General features: G+C 38.5%; 2 protein-coding genes and 1 long non-coding RNA gene across 3 annotated transcripts; all 3 read left to right on the top strand.

The window, feature by feature from the left end:
• Positions 1 to 115: 115 nt before the first annotated feature.
• LOC148321217 (uncharacterized) lies at positions 116 to 1,786 on the top strand. The gene is made up of 2 exons (XR_015839396.1): positions 116 to 149; positions 1,272 to 1,786. It is a non-coding gene; the product is annotated as an uncharacterized LOC148321217 (long non-coding RNA).
• A 1,253-nt stretch (positions 1,787 to 3,039) lies between these two features.
• On the top strand, positions 3,040 to 7,679 carry lrrc71 (leucine rich repeat containing 71). Its single transcript, XM_088278634.1, has 17 exons — positions 3,040 to 3,227; positions 3,314 to 3,352; positions 3,436 to 3,558; positions 3,955 to 4,062; positions 4,393 to 4,468; positions 4,552 to 4,626; positions 4,733 to 4,801; positions 4,917 to 5,076; positions 6,061 to 6,144; positions 6,243 to 6,317; positions 6,390 to 6,518; positions 6,605 to 6,665; positions 6,743 to 6,793; positions 6,887 to 6,933; positions 7,048 to 7,159; positions 7,274 to 7,365; positions 7,508 to 7,679. Exons 1-17 carry the CDS (start codon positions 3,149 to 3,151, stop codon positions 7,640 to 7,642), a joined length of 1,515 nt encoding a protein of 504 aa, XP_088134760.1. The 5' UTR covers positions 3,040 to 3,148; the 3' UTR covers positions 7,643 to 7,679.
• Positions 7,680 to 9,382: 1,703 nt separating this feature from the next.
• Positions 9,383 to 14,254, top strand: tmem200b (transmembrane protein 200B). Its single transcript, XM_088278635.1, has 2 exons — positions 9,383 to 9,671; positions 12,647 to 14,254. Exon 2 carries the CDS (start codon positions 12,696 to 12,698, stop codon positions 13,896 to 13,898), a length of 1,203 nt encoding a protein of 400 aa, XP_088134761.1. The 5' UTR covers positions 9,383 to 9,671; positions 12,647 to 12,695; the 3' UTR covers positions 13,899 to 14,254.
• The last annotated feature ends 1,041 nt before the right edge of the window (positions 14,255 to 15,295 follow it).

The following is a 15,295-nucleotide window of genomic DNA, read 5'->3' as shown; positions in this document are numbered from 1 at the left end:
AATTAATTAATTAAACATTTCAAGATGTATTTATTCATTTAATTTTAGCACTTTCAGTCCATCGGAGCAGGAGCAGAAGAAGAAGAGCAATGAGTATATACATCCGGTTCATTGAGTGGCTCTTCCGGTGGCTACCAACTGTGTGTTCGGTGAGTAATTTAGTCATTTTTAAACGGTCTGTTTGCGTTCTTGATGAAATTGTACGCATGCACACAGTTTAGGAGCATAATTACGACACTAGGGCCCTGTCGTTTGTTCAATGTTGAACAAATTAAAAACTAACGATGATTAAAAATCCCAAACTATTACAACCGTTGTAGCACGAAAATGCTACTTTTTCTGGTGGTGTTTGCATACTGCAAATGAAGCCACTACTCAGCAGCACACATAAAGCTTGATTGCGGACTAGGCAGTTTTTAAACCCAGAGCTGCCAATTTCTATGTGGTCGCCAAAAAATATAGCGTGCTTGGGCGTGACGTTGCCAAACCAAAATAGCCTCCACTCTAATATCAACAACTTAGCCAAATCTTCAAGTATGGCATTGTTGGCATTTTCAGTCAATAAAATGTCCTTAAAAATATAAGCCTTCGCATAAATGCAATTTCAAATTTAAATACAAAAAAAAAACCTGTCAAAATAAATCAAGACACCTTTAAATTATTATTGACGTCTACATTTTTCAGGGAAGAAATATTGCAAAATTGTATTTATGGACAATTGAATCAGTTATTTCCCAAATTAATAATTTCACATTTGTTGTTATATACCTTTTGATAAAACGTGTGTATTTTTTAATCGGAAAGTAATATATTTCAAAGATAATGTCGTGTTGTAAAATGACAAGTGGTATTTTTATAAGCGGAGGTAAAGGAGCGATATCAGAGGAGCAGTTTGTTGCCTGTTGTGGTAGTTTTATTTTTTGTGTTCAAATGAACAATATTGAAGTATGTTGTACATACTATGTAGTACATAGTATGTACTCAATATTTGAGCACGTCAATTGAGTTTTTTTTAGTAGGACGACTAAAACCTGCTTGACCAGTTGAATGAAATGAGCATTAGTTGCTCATTGGATTTCAGGGTTGGAGAGAAAGCCACCAGCTGATTGCTCACACATATGCGTTACATGTTTGGGAAATTACATGTTAAAAGTGAAACTATATACCACTTTATTAAACTAATAAGACAATTGAATTTTAAAACAACTACTTTTTATTTTAAGGTTCAGAAGACTGTTACTCAGTGCTTTTGTCTTTTTCTGCTTGACCAGATCGATGAGGCTTTGGCCTCAAAGGTGCAGCCAGTGGACATGTTGGAGATGCGGATGGGATGACACCCTGCATTTGGTGCGTATTGATGTCACATTGCACCACAAGATGGACATGAGATGATGTTGGTCAAGTCAGTTAAAAAAATATTAGGTGTAATATTTTTAAAAATGTATATAAAAAACATACATAATTTTTTCCTGCATCAGTGTCACCTAAAATTTTATCCAGGAGTATTTGCTGATGATGATGTGCAGCGCTGGCACAATTTTTGTACCAGTGAGAGATATCAGATGTGCTCACATCCCCTTTGGTGCAACAATCTACTAAGTTTGTGCGTGCCATTTAAAAGTAAGTGACATCACCCACGAACTCATCAGCACACACACACACTTAAGATGCTTCCATCTATGGCCTGTTGTCAATGTTTGTATGTGCAACTTGAATTTGCCCACCCAAAAATCGACTTTCAAATTGTCATGTTAGCTTTTCTGTCTAATAAATTGTTTAACCTGAATGGAAGTCTTTGTGTTTTATTTGTAAATGTGCCTTCTACTGAAGCCTTTCGTGCATTGTGGTCACTGCAGTGGAAAACTTTTCAAAGGCTGCGTGAGTCTTAAGGTGAGAGTTGCACAATAGTCACTACTAATGTGGACACAAGTCTAACTTTACTACTCCTATTTGTCTTCTCATGACTTAAAACTTAAGGAATCATTGAATTCATCGAGCTTTGTGTCATGTGAGATGAAGGGGAACAGTGAAAGACTTGTGTCCCATGTAGTGACTGAAGTGCAACTTTGACGTCTGCTGCTAGAAAAAAAAACTCAGGCGAGTGCTCTTAAAACATGGACATCTTTTGTTTGGAGTGGAGCTTTCGATGAAGAGGAGTTCTTCTTTAAAGTGATCCGTGCTGCATGATTAGGTTCTTGAGCGCCACCTGGTGGACAAGAGCAGAACGGTAAAATATTTTTGAGCAGGAGTCTTCAATTCTGTTTCCTCAAGGGCTCTTGTCCGTTTTATCACTCACTGCTACAACACCCACTTTTAATGAGCATGAATGGTCAACGATGTTCCGTGGCACACACCTTTTTTTTTAAACAATATCTTTATTTAACATATGTAAATTACAATAAAAATAGAACTGCTTTTACGTTTAAAAACAAAGATAACAAGGGGATAAAACAACACAAAACATAATGAAAATTAATTTATGTTTCAAAGAATACCCAATTGTAGAAATACAATGTTTGAACTTTTTAATTGTGGATTTGAGAAGAGTATGGGGCATTACAGTACATATCGCCATCTCCTGGTCAGTAGGAGAAATGCCGTCGGTGACAACTTCCGCGAGTCGAAAACAAATATACGAAACCTATTTCGATTTGTGACTCGTGCTCTATTCTATATTCGTTTTAGAATTAAAAATATTTTAATCATATTTTGGTGTTTCTATTTTAAGATAAAAATCAAATAACCAGTCGTTCTCCCAATTTTAAATACCGGCTTCCAAACTCAATGTACAACGACCTTAAGAGACATGGAGAGTGTCCCGTGCTATATTTTATTTTCATTGTAGAAATAACAAATTAAAACCAATCTGATAATCAAATAATCAGTCGATTTAACATTTCAAATATTTGCTTCAATACATTTAAATCCAATGCCCAAAAGAGACGCGATACTAAGATAAAAAATGAATGACAAACAATTGTTACGAAAAGATAATATTTATTATTAACGACAAGCGCTTTCCTCGTGTCCGTTCTGGTATCAAAATGCACGACGATAGACAAGATCTCGCGATGCTTATTTCTTATTTATAGCGTTGCCATAGCTACGCACGTCAAAACTTCCCAAGCGACGTTTTAAACGGACAAACATGGCGAGAAAGAAACCGGCGAAAGACAAGTCCGAGAAAAGTTCTGAAGTTGCTGAAGAATCGGCGCCAATACAAACAGGTCGAGAGAGAGAGAGAGAGAGAGAGAGAAATAGATATTTGAATATTTTGTTTTGCAAATCAAATCTCTGATCTATTATGTCACAGGAGCAACTGCAGTTGAAACAGTTGCCACTCGAACCTTCGGTGAGTACCATTTCGAGAAACTCATTCTTCACAAGCCCCTTTGCGGCAAAGAGTCTGAAAATATGCCACCAACTCTCTCACAGATGACTATGAGTGTTCTGGCAATGTGACGACTGACTTTCCTGGTCTATGTGGTCTTTTGGATATGAAAAATATCCCAGCTCTCAAGATCAAATCTAGCTCCGCCACCCAAGAAAGCGCCACAGGTAAACACGAGTGCTGCGTTATAAAGATGAGCAAAGTCACTGGTAATTACAGTGGCACCTGTACATAAAAATAATAATAATTAAAAAAAAATACATGTATATTTCAATTGACTAATATTGCGGTCCTTACATGATAATGGACTGTAAAACAACCGGCATGCTCAGGCACCCAAGATGCACGTGAATAATATTATCCCACTCACCGCAGGCAGGAATCTAATATTACATATTTGCTCTCTACTTAAATGCTGTCTTTGTAGTTTAAAATCACTTGTTTTTTAATTGTATTGATTGTGCGGTGGAAATGGAAAAAATGAAGGCAAACATCCAGTCTATATGTCATCATGTTACTGTCTCAAATGCTATAATATATATATTATAATATGTAATATTCAGGTGGCAGGCAGGCCCACAAAAAGCATGCACACGATGTGTTTAAGCCACAGCTCCAAGTGGAGCTGGAGAATGGAGACCCTTATTGCACAACCAGCATCAAGATCTTTGGTAAGGACTGGCACTTTTCACAAGTTATACAACTCTTCCAAAGACTTGCGTAAGAATCCATAATCACATTTTCCAGTAGTAAATCACCAGTATAATTTTCACGTCAAACCAATGTGAGAAGAAATAGCAATATATCCATAGACTTTTTTCGACCTCTGTGGACAAATGACACGAGAGGTCAAGTCAACCGTGGTTGATTAATTGCGACAGATAAACCAGAAATTGTGTGACATTGTCAGCCACAAGAATGATTTTTTTTTAGTCAGATGGTAGAGAACAGAACAGCTTCGATCAAAAAAGTGTGTATCGTGTTGATATGGTTGTTCACAGGATGGACAGTAGATGAACCAATCATCCGAGTACTGAGCAAGATTATTTCTTCTTCGACTACGCTTCACACCATTTAGTAAGTCATTTGAGGCCGGCGAGAGAAGCATCGCACCATACTTACATTCCCCATCTGTGTTAAACTGTCTTACGATTGTGCAGTTTTTGGCAGGCCGGACTGACGGATCCGATGATTAACACCCTTGTAAATGCATTATGTTTGTGCATGAGCCTCAAGTGAGTGACGCGTAGCCATTCTTTGTTTTTGTCCCGTCCTGTTTTGGGTTTTATTATTTTACACTCTACAGCATGACCTCATCAATACATCCTTTTATTTTGATAGAGTTATTACATTAGAGGGCAACCCTCTAGTAGATAACAACCACCACCTTCTGTTTTGTGAAGGAAGTGCGTGAGTACACATACACTCTTTCAGAAATAGCCTCGACATTTTCACACACGCAAAGACTCCGATGCCAAACATAACTGAAGATGAATTTTGGTGTACGGTATTTATTGCTTTCAAGCCTCACTCACTTGAACCTGCGCAACAACCGAATTGAAGACGAGGGCGCACGCCTTCTCGGGGATAGTCTCTCAACCAGCACTTGTGCAAATTGGAGCCTCACCTCACTCAACCTCTCGTTCAACCACATTGGTGATGTCGGTGCAGGACATATTGCAAAGGTAATGACCCAGATTCAAGATTATTTTAGTTAATGAAAACTAACTAATAAATAATTAAAGTTGAAAAAAAAAATATATATATAAATATAACTATAAAAATAAGCGAAAACGCTTAAAAAAAACAAGACTAAGTAAAACATTATTTTTACAAAGCTAACAAAAAAATACAGCAACTATTTTCATCTCAGTCAATTAATTTAGTACTTGAGAAAAATCAAACAGTCGTGTCGTGAGTTGAGGTCCTTTTACTGTGTATCCAAGAAGCGATGTCATCTAGCGGCAGCCAATAAAAAAGCGCCACCAGATGACGTCATCCTGGGCGACGATCTTGCGTCTTGGTTATGCGTTGATGTCTCCATGTTGTTCAGGGCCTGATGGCTCCGCTGCTTTTGTCAGTAAACACATTGCGAAAAGAGATATGTGATATATGATTGCTGTTTACACAGGAGGTGCACAACTTGAACCCCACCTCCCCCGAAACACACCAAAAAAAAACAAAAAAAAAAACAAAACAAAAAACATGCAAAAAAAACCTAAAACTAATACTAAAACAAATAAAACTAAATTAAGACAAAACATTCTTGAAAAAAACTAAAACTAATAAAAACTAACAAAACCCACTCTGAAAACTAATTAAAAACAAATACTGTGAATAAATAAAATAAACTTAAACAAAATTAAATCATAACAAAATTAAAAACTAAATAAAATAATAATCTAATAAAGCTAAACTACAACACTAAATAAAAACTAAATAATAAAATATTTAATCATAATCTGATAAAACTAAATAAAAACTAAAATATTTGATCAAAATCTAACAAAACTAAACTAAAAACTAAATAAATACTAAATAATAAAATATTTAATAATAATCTAAAAAACTGAACTAAAAACTAACGACAATGAAAATTTCAAATCAATTATAAACCTGGTGTGTGCATTCTCTGTGATGGGATTCTCTTCCCATTTTTGTCCTCTCAGGGCCTGCGGTTCAATCGCACTTTGCTGTTTCTCTCACTGTCCAACAATCACATTGGAGACTCGGGAGCTACACAACTGGCCACGGTAGTTACTGAAAGAGATAAGTTATTAAAACATATTTATACAGTCGGATGTATAAATTACTTTTTTTTTTTAATTATATGACTGTCTGCACTTGCCAGGTTTTCGGCGAGGTTGTGCTAACTCATGAAGAAATTGTGCAGAGGAGGAAACTACTTCTGGAAAAAAGACATTCTGTAAGTCTTTCACTTGCGATTCGTGTGTCAGGTCCAATATAAAATCCTTATTTCCTTTTTTTTTTATTTCAGTCATCAGCTGCGGCTGACGTTGACCAATCCTGCGCCGCCAAGTTGTCCAGCGACCAACTGCCATCTTTAGCCGGCAACGCCTCACTTAACACCAATAAAGGGGAGAACAAAAACACTGCGAAAAAACGGGTATGATGCATAGAAGACTGAATTAAAAAATCCCAAAATATTCCTTTGTAATATTTTACAACTCATTTGACTGTCATTTATTATAGGAAGCATCAAAACCAGATGGGAAACGAGCACCTGCCAAGGACCAAAAGTGTCTTAAAAAATGTAATAACTTGTAACTCATCAACACTTGTGTGTCAATTATCCATGCATCCATTCTCTGTACTGCTTATCCTCACTAGGGTCGCGGGTATGCTGGAACCTTTCCCAGCTGACTTTGGGCGAGAGGCAGGGTACGCCCTGAACTGGTCGCCAGCCAATCACAGGGCACATTTTCATTTATTTCCTTATTAACTTCCGCCAATGTTTATTTTAATGTGTTGCAGTCGAAGGTCAAGACATGGAGGAGAAAACGCACGTGTATGATCAGGAGGTACCAAGAATATGATACACTAGTTTGACTAATTAGTCGCTTCTAAGAGTAGTCATCCCAAAAAAAGGTTGTTTCAATTAAGGTTATATTTGCACCTTTTTTTTTATCCGCCAGCACAAAAAGCCAATGGAGATGGTGAGCCCGCTCTTGAATGAATCAGTACAGCAGAGGGATGGAGAGCTCATTCTGCCTGGAAACACGACTCTTGCCTCCCTCAGCCTCGCAGGTCAGTATACACACGTGGGCAAAATTTGTCTGTATCACTCCGGATTGTGTTTATATCGTTAAATACTGAGACTAGATAAAATAGTCTTATGATGCTGTGTATATGTTTATGCAGGAAACAGGATAACTGAGTTGTCACTACCTCAGTTCCTGACGTCGTTGCAGATGCAAGATGGAGGGAAAGGTTTGCTGCGTCTCTGTCTGCAGGTGGGTTTTCAATATTATTATCAGTGACGGTACAAACACATTTTCAGTCGCGCAAAGAACTGCAAGATGTTTAATATTTATTAGTTGTGTGTTCAGTGGTTTGCTTGATGTCAATTTATGGGGATTTCTCTCACTGTCTCAGAGAAATCATTTTGCTGCAGAGTGTGAGCCCTATATGAAGATAAAGGAAACGATGGCACTCAGAGACCCCCTGAACAAAAAAAGTGAAGAGCAGATTGAAGAAGAGGGAGAGGGCTCGCAAAATTCGGACAGTTAAGCTAGAGGAGAAAAGTATAGTTTTCTTTTATCGACTTTTTAAACAAGCAAACAGGCTTTTAGCTTTTGTCTTTTTGAAAATAATTCAATAAAATTAATTTTCCTCAATGCGCTCTTATGTTCATTGCTTGACTTCTCTTTTTCGTTTTCATCATAGTTGAACAAACCTTGATGCTCTGTATTTTTATCCTCCCCCTTTTTTTTATTTATTCAAAAGTTTAAATAAGTAAATAAATGAAAATTAATAAATATGGTTGGTAAGAAAATTGTTGTAAAAATTACTACAGTGATGTTTGACGTAGCTGCTCTCATTGAAAGGAAAAAAAAAACATCAGTAACACAGTTGTTAAAAAAACAATAAAAAAATAAATCTTATTTTAAATTTTACATTCATAAACTCAAAAGTACAATGCCATGAAAAAGTATTTGCCCACTTCTAAATTGGATTTTTTTTTTGGTATAAATTCCCGACTTGAAGATCAACAAGCAAATGCACAGATCACACTAAAGTAACCTAACTAAACATAAAATGCATTTTTAAAATGGTGATTTGATTTGTTCAGGAGTAGAACTATTGAAAGCAACAGTCTGGAAGTGGTTGAAAAGTAATTTCAAAAGCTTTAGGACACCAGTGAACCACGCTGAGAGCCGTTATCCACAAATTAAGATAACAGAACAATGGTGAAAATATTTTGAGAGGAAACACTTTCATAAAAGATCATGTACTTTAAATTTGTTCCTCTCAATAATAAAACACATTGATTTAGAAACTGCATTATGCGTTTACTTGTTTTGTCTTTGACTAATTTAAATGTTCTTTGAATATGTGACTCATTAAGGCGACACATATACAAAAACAAAAAAGAAAAACAGGAAGGGGACAAACACTTTTCACACTGCCTAGACTAGTTCGACATATATTTTCAGGTTTTACATAGCGGTTTCAAACCACTAGATGGCGACAAATGGTCGTTTATGTAAATGGATGCGGAAGACGGTACTTTACTATTTGGGGTCCTCGACCTGCAACATTTCAAGGTTAAGAACGTCGATGTCAGGCACGTTCGTGTTACCACCGACGTACGTGTGTTTAATTTTGAGTGATTTTAAATTCATGGCCTAAAAACGTTTTTCAGCCCAACATTAACTGTACGATTTACGTCTCTTGCAGGCATTCTGCTTTGGGTTGTTAAGGTGCTCTTCTAACAGTAGAATTCTTTTATTTCTTTTTTTTTTTTTTGCTCAAAATGTGCTTCTTGACATGGCAAGTTTCAGAAGAAAACAGATTGTTTTTTTAAATTCAGTTAGAATTTTTTTTTATAGTTTTTTGAGCAACTTCTTTTAGATTACCCCATTTGAATTTTTCTCCACAAATGCTTTGTTTTATTTGAGTTTATTAGTTTTAGTATTTGTTTTATTTTTTTTTAATATTGAGTGTTTGTTAAGTGCAAGATTAAAAAAAGTCAATAAATAAACTAGAATTCTCGTAAGACTCTTCTTCTGTACAGGTGTAAAGCAATATCAAAATAAATACATTTGAAAAGAACCCTGAAAGCCGACAAAGGCAGCTTTTACTTTGTTGACGCTAATGTTTTTTCAATCAGTCTTACAAAAAGTAAAACCTCTGACTTTCATGAAAATGTCCTTTTCAGTGATTTTCAATGTCATTTTCCTCTCCCTTTTTCATTGAAACAGCCTGAGTCTGACACTGTCTTTCATTCGAGGGTCTGCTTTTATTGTGGAGGGGCGCCTATCATGAGCTCGCTTGATGGAAGAGCGGCTGCAAAGCAGCCAGACTTCAGAGCGGCTCCCTGCTGAACGTCAGCCTCCTCGGGATGAGAAGAACTCAGTGTCGCGCATTGCGGAGGAGATGCAGGAGTCAACTCCGCGTCGTCTCGGCTGTGAACGCGCGTGGGGGGAAGCCGATTGGATTTTACGCCTTCCTTGCGAGACGATCCGCGTTCTTGACGACCACGATCGTCTGTGTCCTCAAACTATGAGCAAGCTGCAGCGGGAATCTGGGAATACAGGCAAGTTTGCAGAAGTGGACTGTTGCATGCGACCAGCTCAGCGCACATTGCGTGGATTGGGCTGCATGCTGAGGCTTCATGCGGCAGCTGGTTTTTCTTTCTGATAATGTTTAATTGATGTCAGTATCTGGAGAGGACTGCAGCAGCGCATTAGCACATCACCGCACATTGGCTCGAGCAGTAAAAATGCTGCATGTTTATTTTGAAAAAAAAGGCTGACTACCGTGATTTTGCGGTATTTTTGGACACAAGTTTCACGTCTCGTGCGTTTTCCCCACCTCGAATCTTCAACTGGTGGCTCCGCAGGAGCGAGCTGGGCAACAGCCCAGCCAACTGCTTTCTTGCAGAAAACAGCAGATGAGCAGTATGAATCAGTGATTTTTCTTTTCATATGTGGAAAGGAAATTGGCACAAATGACCTGCTGTTTGATATGCATCCATAAAAAGCCAAAATCACACAGAAAAAAAACTAATTAATGATTTATTTTTGATATGATGAAAATGAAATGCTTAATGATGTCGTGAGGAACACGTCTGCCTTTGTGTGAAGTTTGCTTGTTCTCACTGTGCTTGTGTGGCTCATCGGGAAATCATCCAATTTCACTGATTGGTCCAAAATGTCTCATTTTTAACGACAAATAATGTTAGTTTGTTATTCTATCTATAGCAAAACACAGACAGGCAAAACAATGACATGCTCTTTCACCATGCAGAATTATCTGGACTTTTTTTTAGGACGTTTTTGTTCGGTGGAAAATTTTCTCGTGTAAAATGTAGGAATGTTTCTTAGTTCAATAAAATTTGGAAACCACTGTGTTAGACCAATTGCGTACTCGATCTATCAGTGGTCGCCCATCACTGGTCCACGGGCTTTTTGGATCAGGTTACAGGAACTTGTGTCATAGCCAAGGTGTGTCTGCAAGAGACTTTCCAATTAAAATCAACAGAGAAACCTAAACCCAATAAAATTAACTTGGCCTCATACTGTACTTTTGTTAACAGTTTATTACCGTTCATTCCATTAATCACAATAACGAGGAAGGAAATAAAACAAACTTGTTCTCGTAAGAATGTAAACGTTGATCCCTTTACTTCTGACATGCCCAGCAACTGCACTCCAATTTGAATTAAGTCTCTCTCTCTATACAAATCCAAATTTGGCTTGAGCTGCCTTGGCAGAGGTCTTTGCGCCACTGAATCTTCTTTTTTGTGAGAACTGACGAGGTCCCGCCACGTTTGATTGATATCTAATCCAAAGTGTTTGTGGAAGTTGTATTCCATATTGTGGATTGCTGTTTACACAATACTTGCTGGGATTTTTTTTTTTTTAAATTGCACACTTGAAGTACACAACTTAAAAAACTAAAACTATCATACTAAAAGTAATATAAAAAAAACCTCAGAAAATATTCTTGAAAAAAGCTAAAACTAATAAAAAATTAACAAACCCAACGCTGGAAACTAATTAAAATCAAGTACTGCCAATAATTACAATTTACAGTAAAAATAAATAAATAAATTATATATATATGTATATATATATAAATATATAAATAATATATATATATATATAGATATAAATACATATACATATAAAAAGATATATAATGTATACACACACACACACACGCACACACACACACACATATATATATATATATATATATATATATATTTTTTTTTTTATCATTTCACAGGGGTGGCACATTGTCGACTGCAGCTTTCTAGTTCTTATGAGATACCATCAGTCATTTCCTAGGTACTGTTACAATTCAATTTCACTCTCCGTAGCATCCAATGATCCTTGGCGGTTCCACATTAGACTGTTGAACACTAAAGGTCATGAGTTCATGAAATATTATAAAAAACAGACAAAACAAGTAAGTGCCATTTTGCTGTGAGCAGACACTACATGAGCCAATTAACTTTTTAAGCAGGATTTGTGAGGATGAAGTCGATGATGCGTGGTGCTATGATGAACGTGCGCAGGGAAAATGACTGTTTTTATAAACCAGCAAATTTGAAATATAAACTATTCAATATCTTACATTACCAACTTTTTAGTGGTGTTTGTCCTCACACAAAGTCCTTCAAAAGGTTTGTCATAGAGCAAAAGTGTCAGAATAATTGAATTTGAATAAGAGGACAGATTGCTGCCTCCATGAGTCAAGATTTGAATGTCTCATTTGTGATTCTCACGGCGAACAGTTGAGCACTGTTCCCTTGCAGACTACGTGACAAATTCAAAACAAAATAAATCCCTGTGAAAAATTAATGATTGAATTGCAGCAGCAAGCGACTGCAGACTTGCCTCTTCCATCCAGCCACGGTGACGGCACATATGGTCATCACATCTCACATCTCGTGACTCCACCCTCAAATTGAAGTGGCAAAGCAAAATTGTTTTTTTATAAATAATAGTAGGAAAGTTTGAAAAATTAGATTATGTGCAAAGCAGTGAGGACAAATTCCAAACGAGAACTGAGTTTAATTTTAGCATTAACAAAACGGAAATAGCAAGCTAGTTAATAACTAGATCTGGCAATAATGACCGACTCACTCCACGTTTAAATCATCTCAATTTGTTCCAACAGCAACATATTTTTTGCAAATATCCCATCTGCTATTTGTACGGGTGATTTATCGTCTATGTAGGCTATATCTGATCTTTATGTTCAAGCTGCTCTTGCATTAGCGCATATCTGATATGTGTCCGATTTTTTTGTCCACATTTGAAAAAGGCCTGATTCCGATCTGAAGATATCTTTTTATGTGTGTGTGTGTTTTTTTTCTCTTTGCATTGCCAAGATGCATATCTGAATTGTGGGACTTCAGAGTAAAAAATAGAAGAACTGCACCTGTGTGGACCTTAAAGATAGCCGTCACCCGAAATCCACCCTTACATATGCATGTAAATGTAGAATGCAGAATTTTCTTATTGGTGTTAAACACATTTTTTTTTTCTGCTTCTGAAGGGCTCTGACTGGGTATCACCTGGAGCGAAGCTCTGGAGTGACCCACAGCATGAAGACCCAAAACACATCATCGTCACCCTCCCGCCGGCGGAGGCCGCGATTTACCTTACGGGGCCGAAAGAAGAAGGACGGCGTGATCCAAGGCAAGCTTCGCCTGCGTTCAATCGCCGGAGCCTTCCTGGTGCTTGGGATCGTTGTGGTCTTGGTGGGAACCGCTCTGGCTGTGGCGGGATACCGAATGTCCCGATTGTCCATTCTGGGAGCCGCGGAGGGCAATCACGTTTCGGAACCACGAGGGAATCGGAGTCTGGGAGCTAAGGGCTTCCTGTCATCAGTCGGCATGATCCACTGCGAGCGGATGAAGCTGCTGGGTCCAGTCATCATGGGGGTGGGGCTCTTCATCCTCATCTGTGCCAACACGGTCTTATATGAGAACCGTGACAGAGAGACTCAGATGCTGCTGGCTCAGATGCGCAGCGTAATCTGCTCGGTGTCTGCCGCCGTGCCCTCAGCAGACCTCAAAGAAATGGCAGTCGCTAACTCCATGTCCAAACATCACTGGGTGAGCAGTTTGCCAGCCGCCCAGCTCAACAGCTTCTGTCGGCAGCAGCCGGCGTGCTCCGAACCCGTCCTCCAGACAAGACCTGCCAACAACAAGCGGGACATCGTCGAAGGCGTGTACCGGCAAGCGGTTCTCCAGACAGAAGCTCTCCATCATCAAGAGTCACTGCCTCTGACTTCAACCAATTCCTCCTCCTGTAACTCCAGCCAGGTGGACTTCAACACACAGTTTGAAACTGATCTGAGCTTTAACACCCAATTCGACACCCCACTTGTAAAGCTCAATAACTGCCTGATGTCCGCCAGCTCCATGTCCACCCTGGGGGTGGACGACGTGGACATCCCGGCCGCTCAGCCTCGGCGGTGCCAGAGCATGAGCTACAGGACTAAACCTTACGCGGCTCAAACTGCTTTGCCCGTGGAGAAATCACTTCACAGAGCGGAAGGTCACACTGATCAACCGGTTGGGAGGAGAGAACCTCTTTCACAAGTTTGCATTAACATTCCCGGACAGGTTGCGGATGCCTCGGAAGAGCACACGCATCAAAGCTGGCCTCGGCTCGACCTGGGCATCGGGCGACGGTACTTGAAGCTGGAGAACAAAGAAGACTCTGTGGACAAACTGCTGGACCAGTTAGAGCAGCAGTGTTCTCAATGGGATAAGAGTTTTGGCTCAGGACCTTTCCAGTGATGAATACCTTAAAGAAACTTACAGATACTGAACCAACCAGTGGGAGGAATATTTTGTTTTCATGATAAAAACTGTGTTAGCAACGTTTTTCTTACACTAACTGAGCCCTGCACCGTTTGGACCGCTGCAGTTTCTCACTGGAGAGTCTGAAACTTGATCTTGAAAAACTGATGCAAGTAATAGATCCTGTAGCGACTGTCATTGATGAGCTAAGCAATTTTTTTTTTTTTTTTTAAAAAGGTCTGGTTGACCGTTAACAGTTTGTTGATTTGCAAAGCTCATAAAGAGAGTCAACCAAGACTGAAGATTTTCACTGTGTAGTCCTATTTCGAACCAAACTACCTGTCCTCGTGCACCCGTCATGCAACTGTGTATAAAAATCAGACATGCCAAGTTGTTGCTGGAGATCCCATTTTACAAATACAATGCATGTCAGATTTGTGCTGAAATGTAAGTTAGATCTTAATGCCAAGAAGTGTCGATGTTGGTTTTACGTGCAACAGGTTAATGCTATTAACGAGCGATCCCGATTTAATACAACTTTGGTCTTAATTGGCACTCATGTACTTATTCTATTTAACATATATCAGGTCAAAACACAAAGTCCCACTATGCTTTTGCTTTTTGGACAAATACATTTCAAACAATATATTAATTAATAGAACTCTCAAAGCCTTGATAAAATATTTCTGTTCCCAAATAAGGACAATTTCACTATTGTAATATCCCATTATATTGTGTCCTTTTTAACTTTTACATCGCCTAATTTAAATTCTAACTGGCTAACAATGACCTTATGTCATCTGCAAATGTCAATCGGCTAAAAGGATTTTTGATTCAGTGCAATGTCATTAGTACTAAAGCTCGATTTCCACCAAGCAGCCCACTTCAGTTTGGTTCACCACAGACAGATATGAATGGGTTAATTCAATTCTGATCAGGATTATGTTTCCATCGCGAGCTGTGTGACAATAGAAACGCTACCAAAAAACCCCCCAAAAAAACCAACGGAACAATACTGCGGTGCTGTTTGGTGGTAAGAGACCAAAGTTGTAATAAAGTAAAACCCCCCTTTCGTAGTTAGGCCAAAATTTGTCTGTTGGTTGCTAACGCAGAATTACCTTGTCGTGAAAGCAATGAAATTGCATCTCATGCTGATTGTCTCCGATAATTTATGAGTAGGGTCCTCCTACTCTTAAACACACACACACACACACACACACGCAAATATGCACACGCACACTAACCTGTTTCTGATTCAATCGACCAATAAGATTGTGCAGACGGAGCAAAACAGCTGTGGTCAGATTTAGTGAGGTCATCACTGCTATGGAAGGAGGAGAGTTTGAATCATTGTCCCTGCTCGCCCCCCCCCCACTCGCTCTCTACCTTAAATC

Source organism: Idiotropiscis lumnitzeri, chromosome 16, assembly GCF_059441095.1.
Source record: "Idiotropiscis lumnitzeri isolate Australia: NSW breed Sydney's pygmy pipehorse chromosome 16, RoL_Ilum_1.0, whole genome shotgun sequence".
Lineage (NCBI taxonomy): Eukaryota > Metazoa > Chordata > Actinopteri > Syngnathiformes > Syngnathidae > Idiotropiscis > Idiotropiscis lumnitzeri.
The sequence above is the reverse complement of the archived record's forward strand: the minus strand, read 5'-3'. Positions and strand labels throughout refer to the sequence as shown.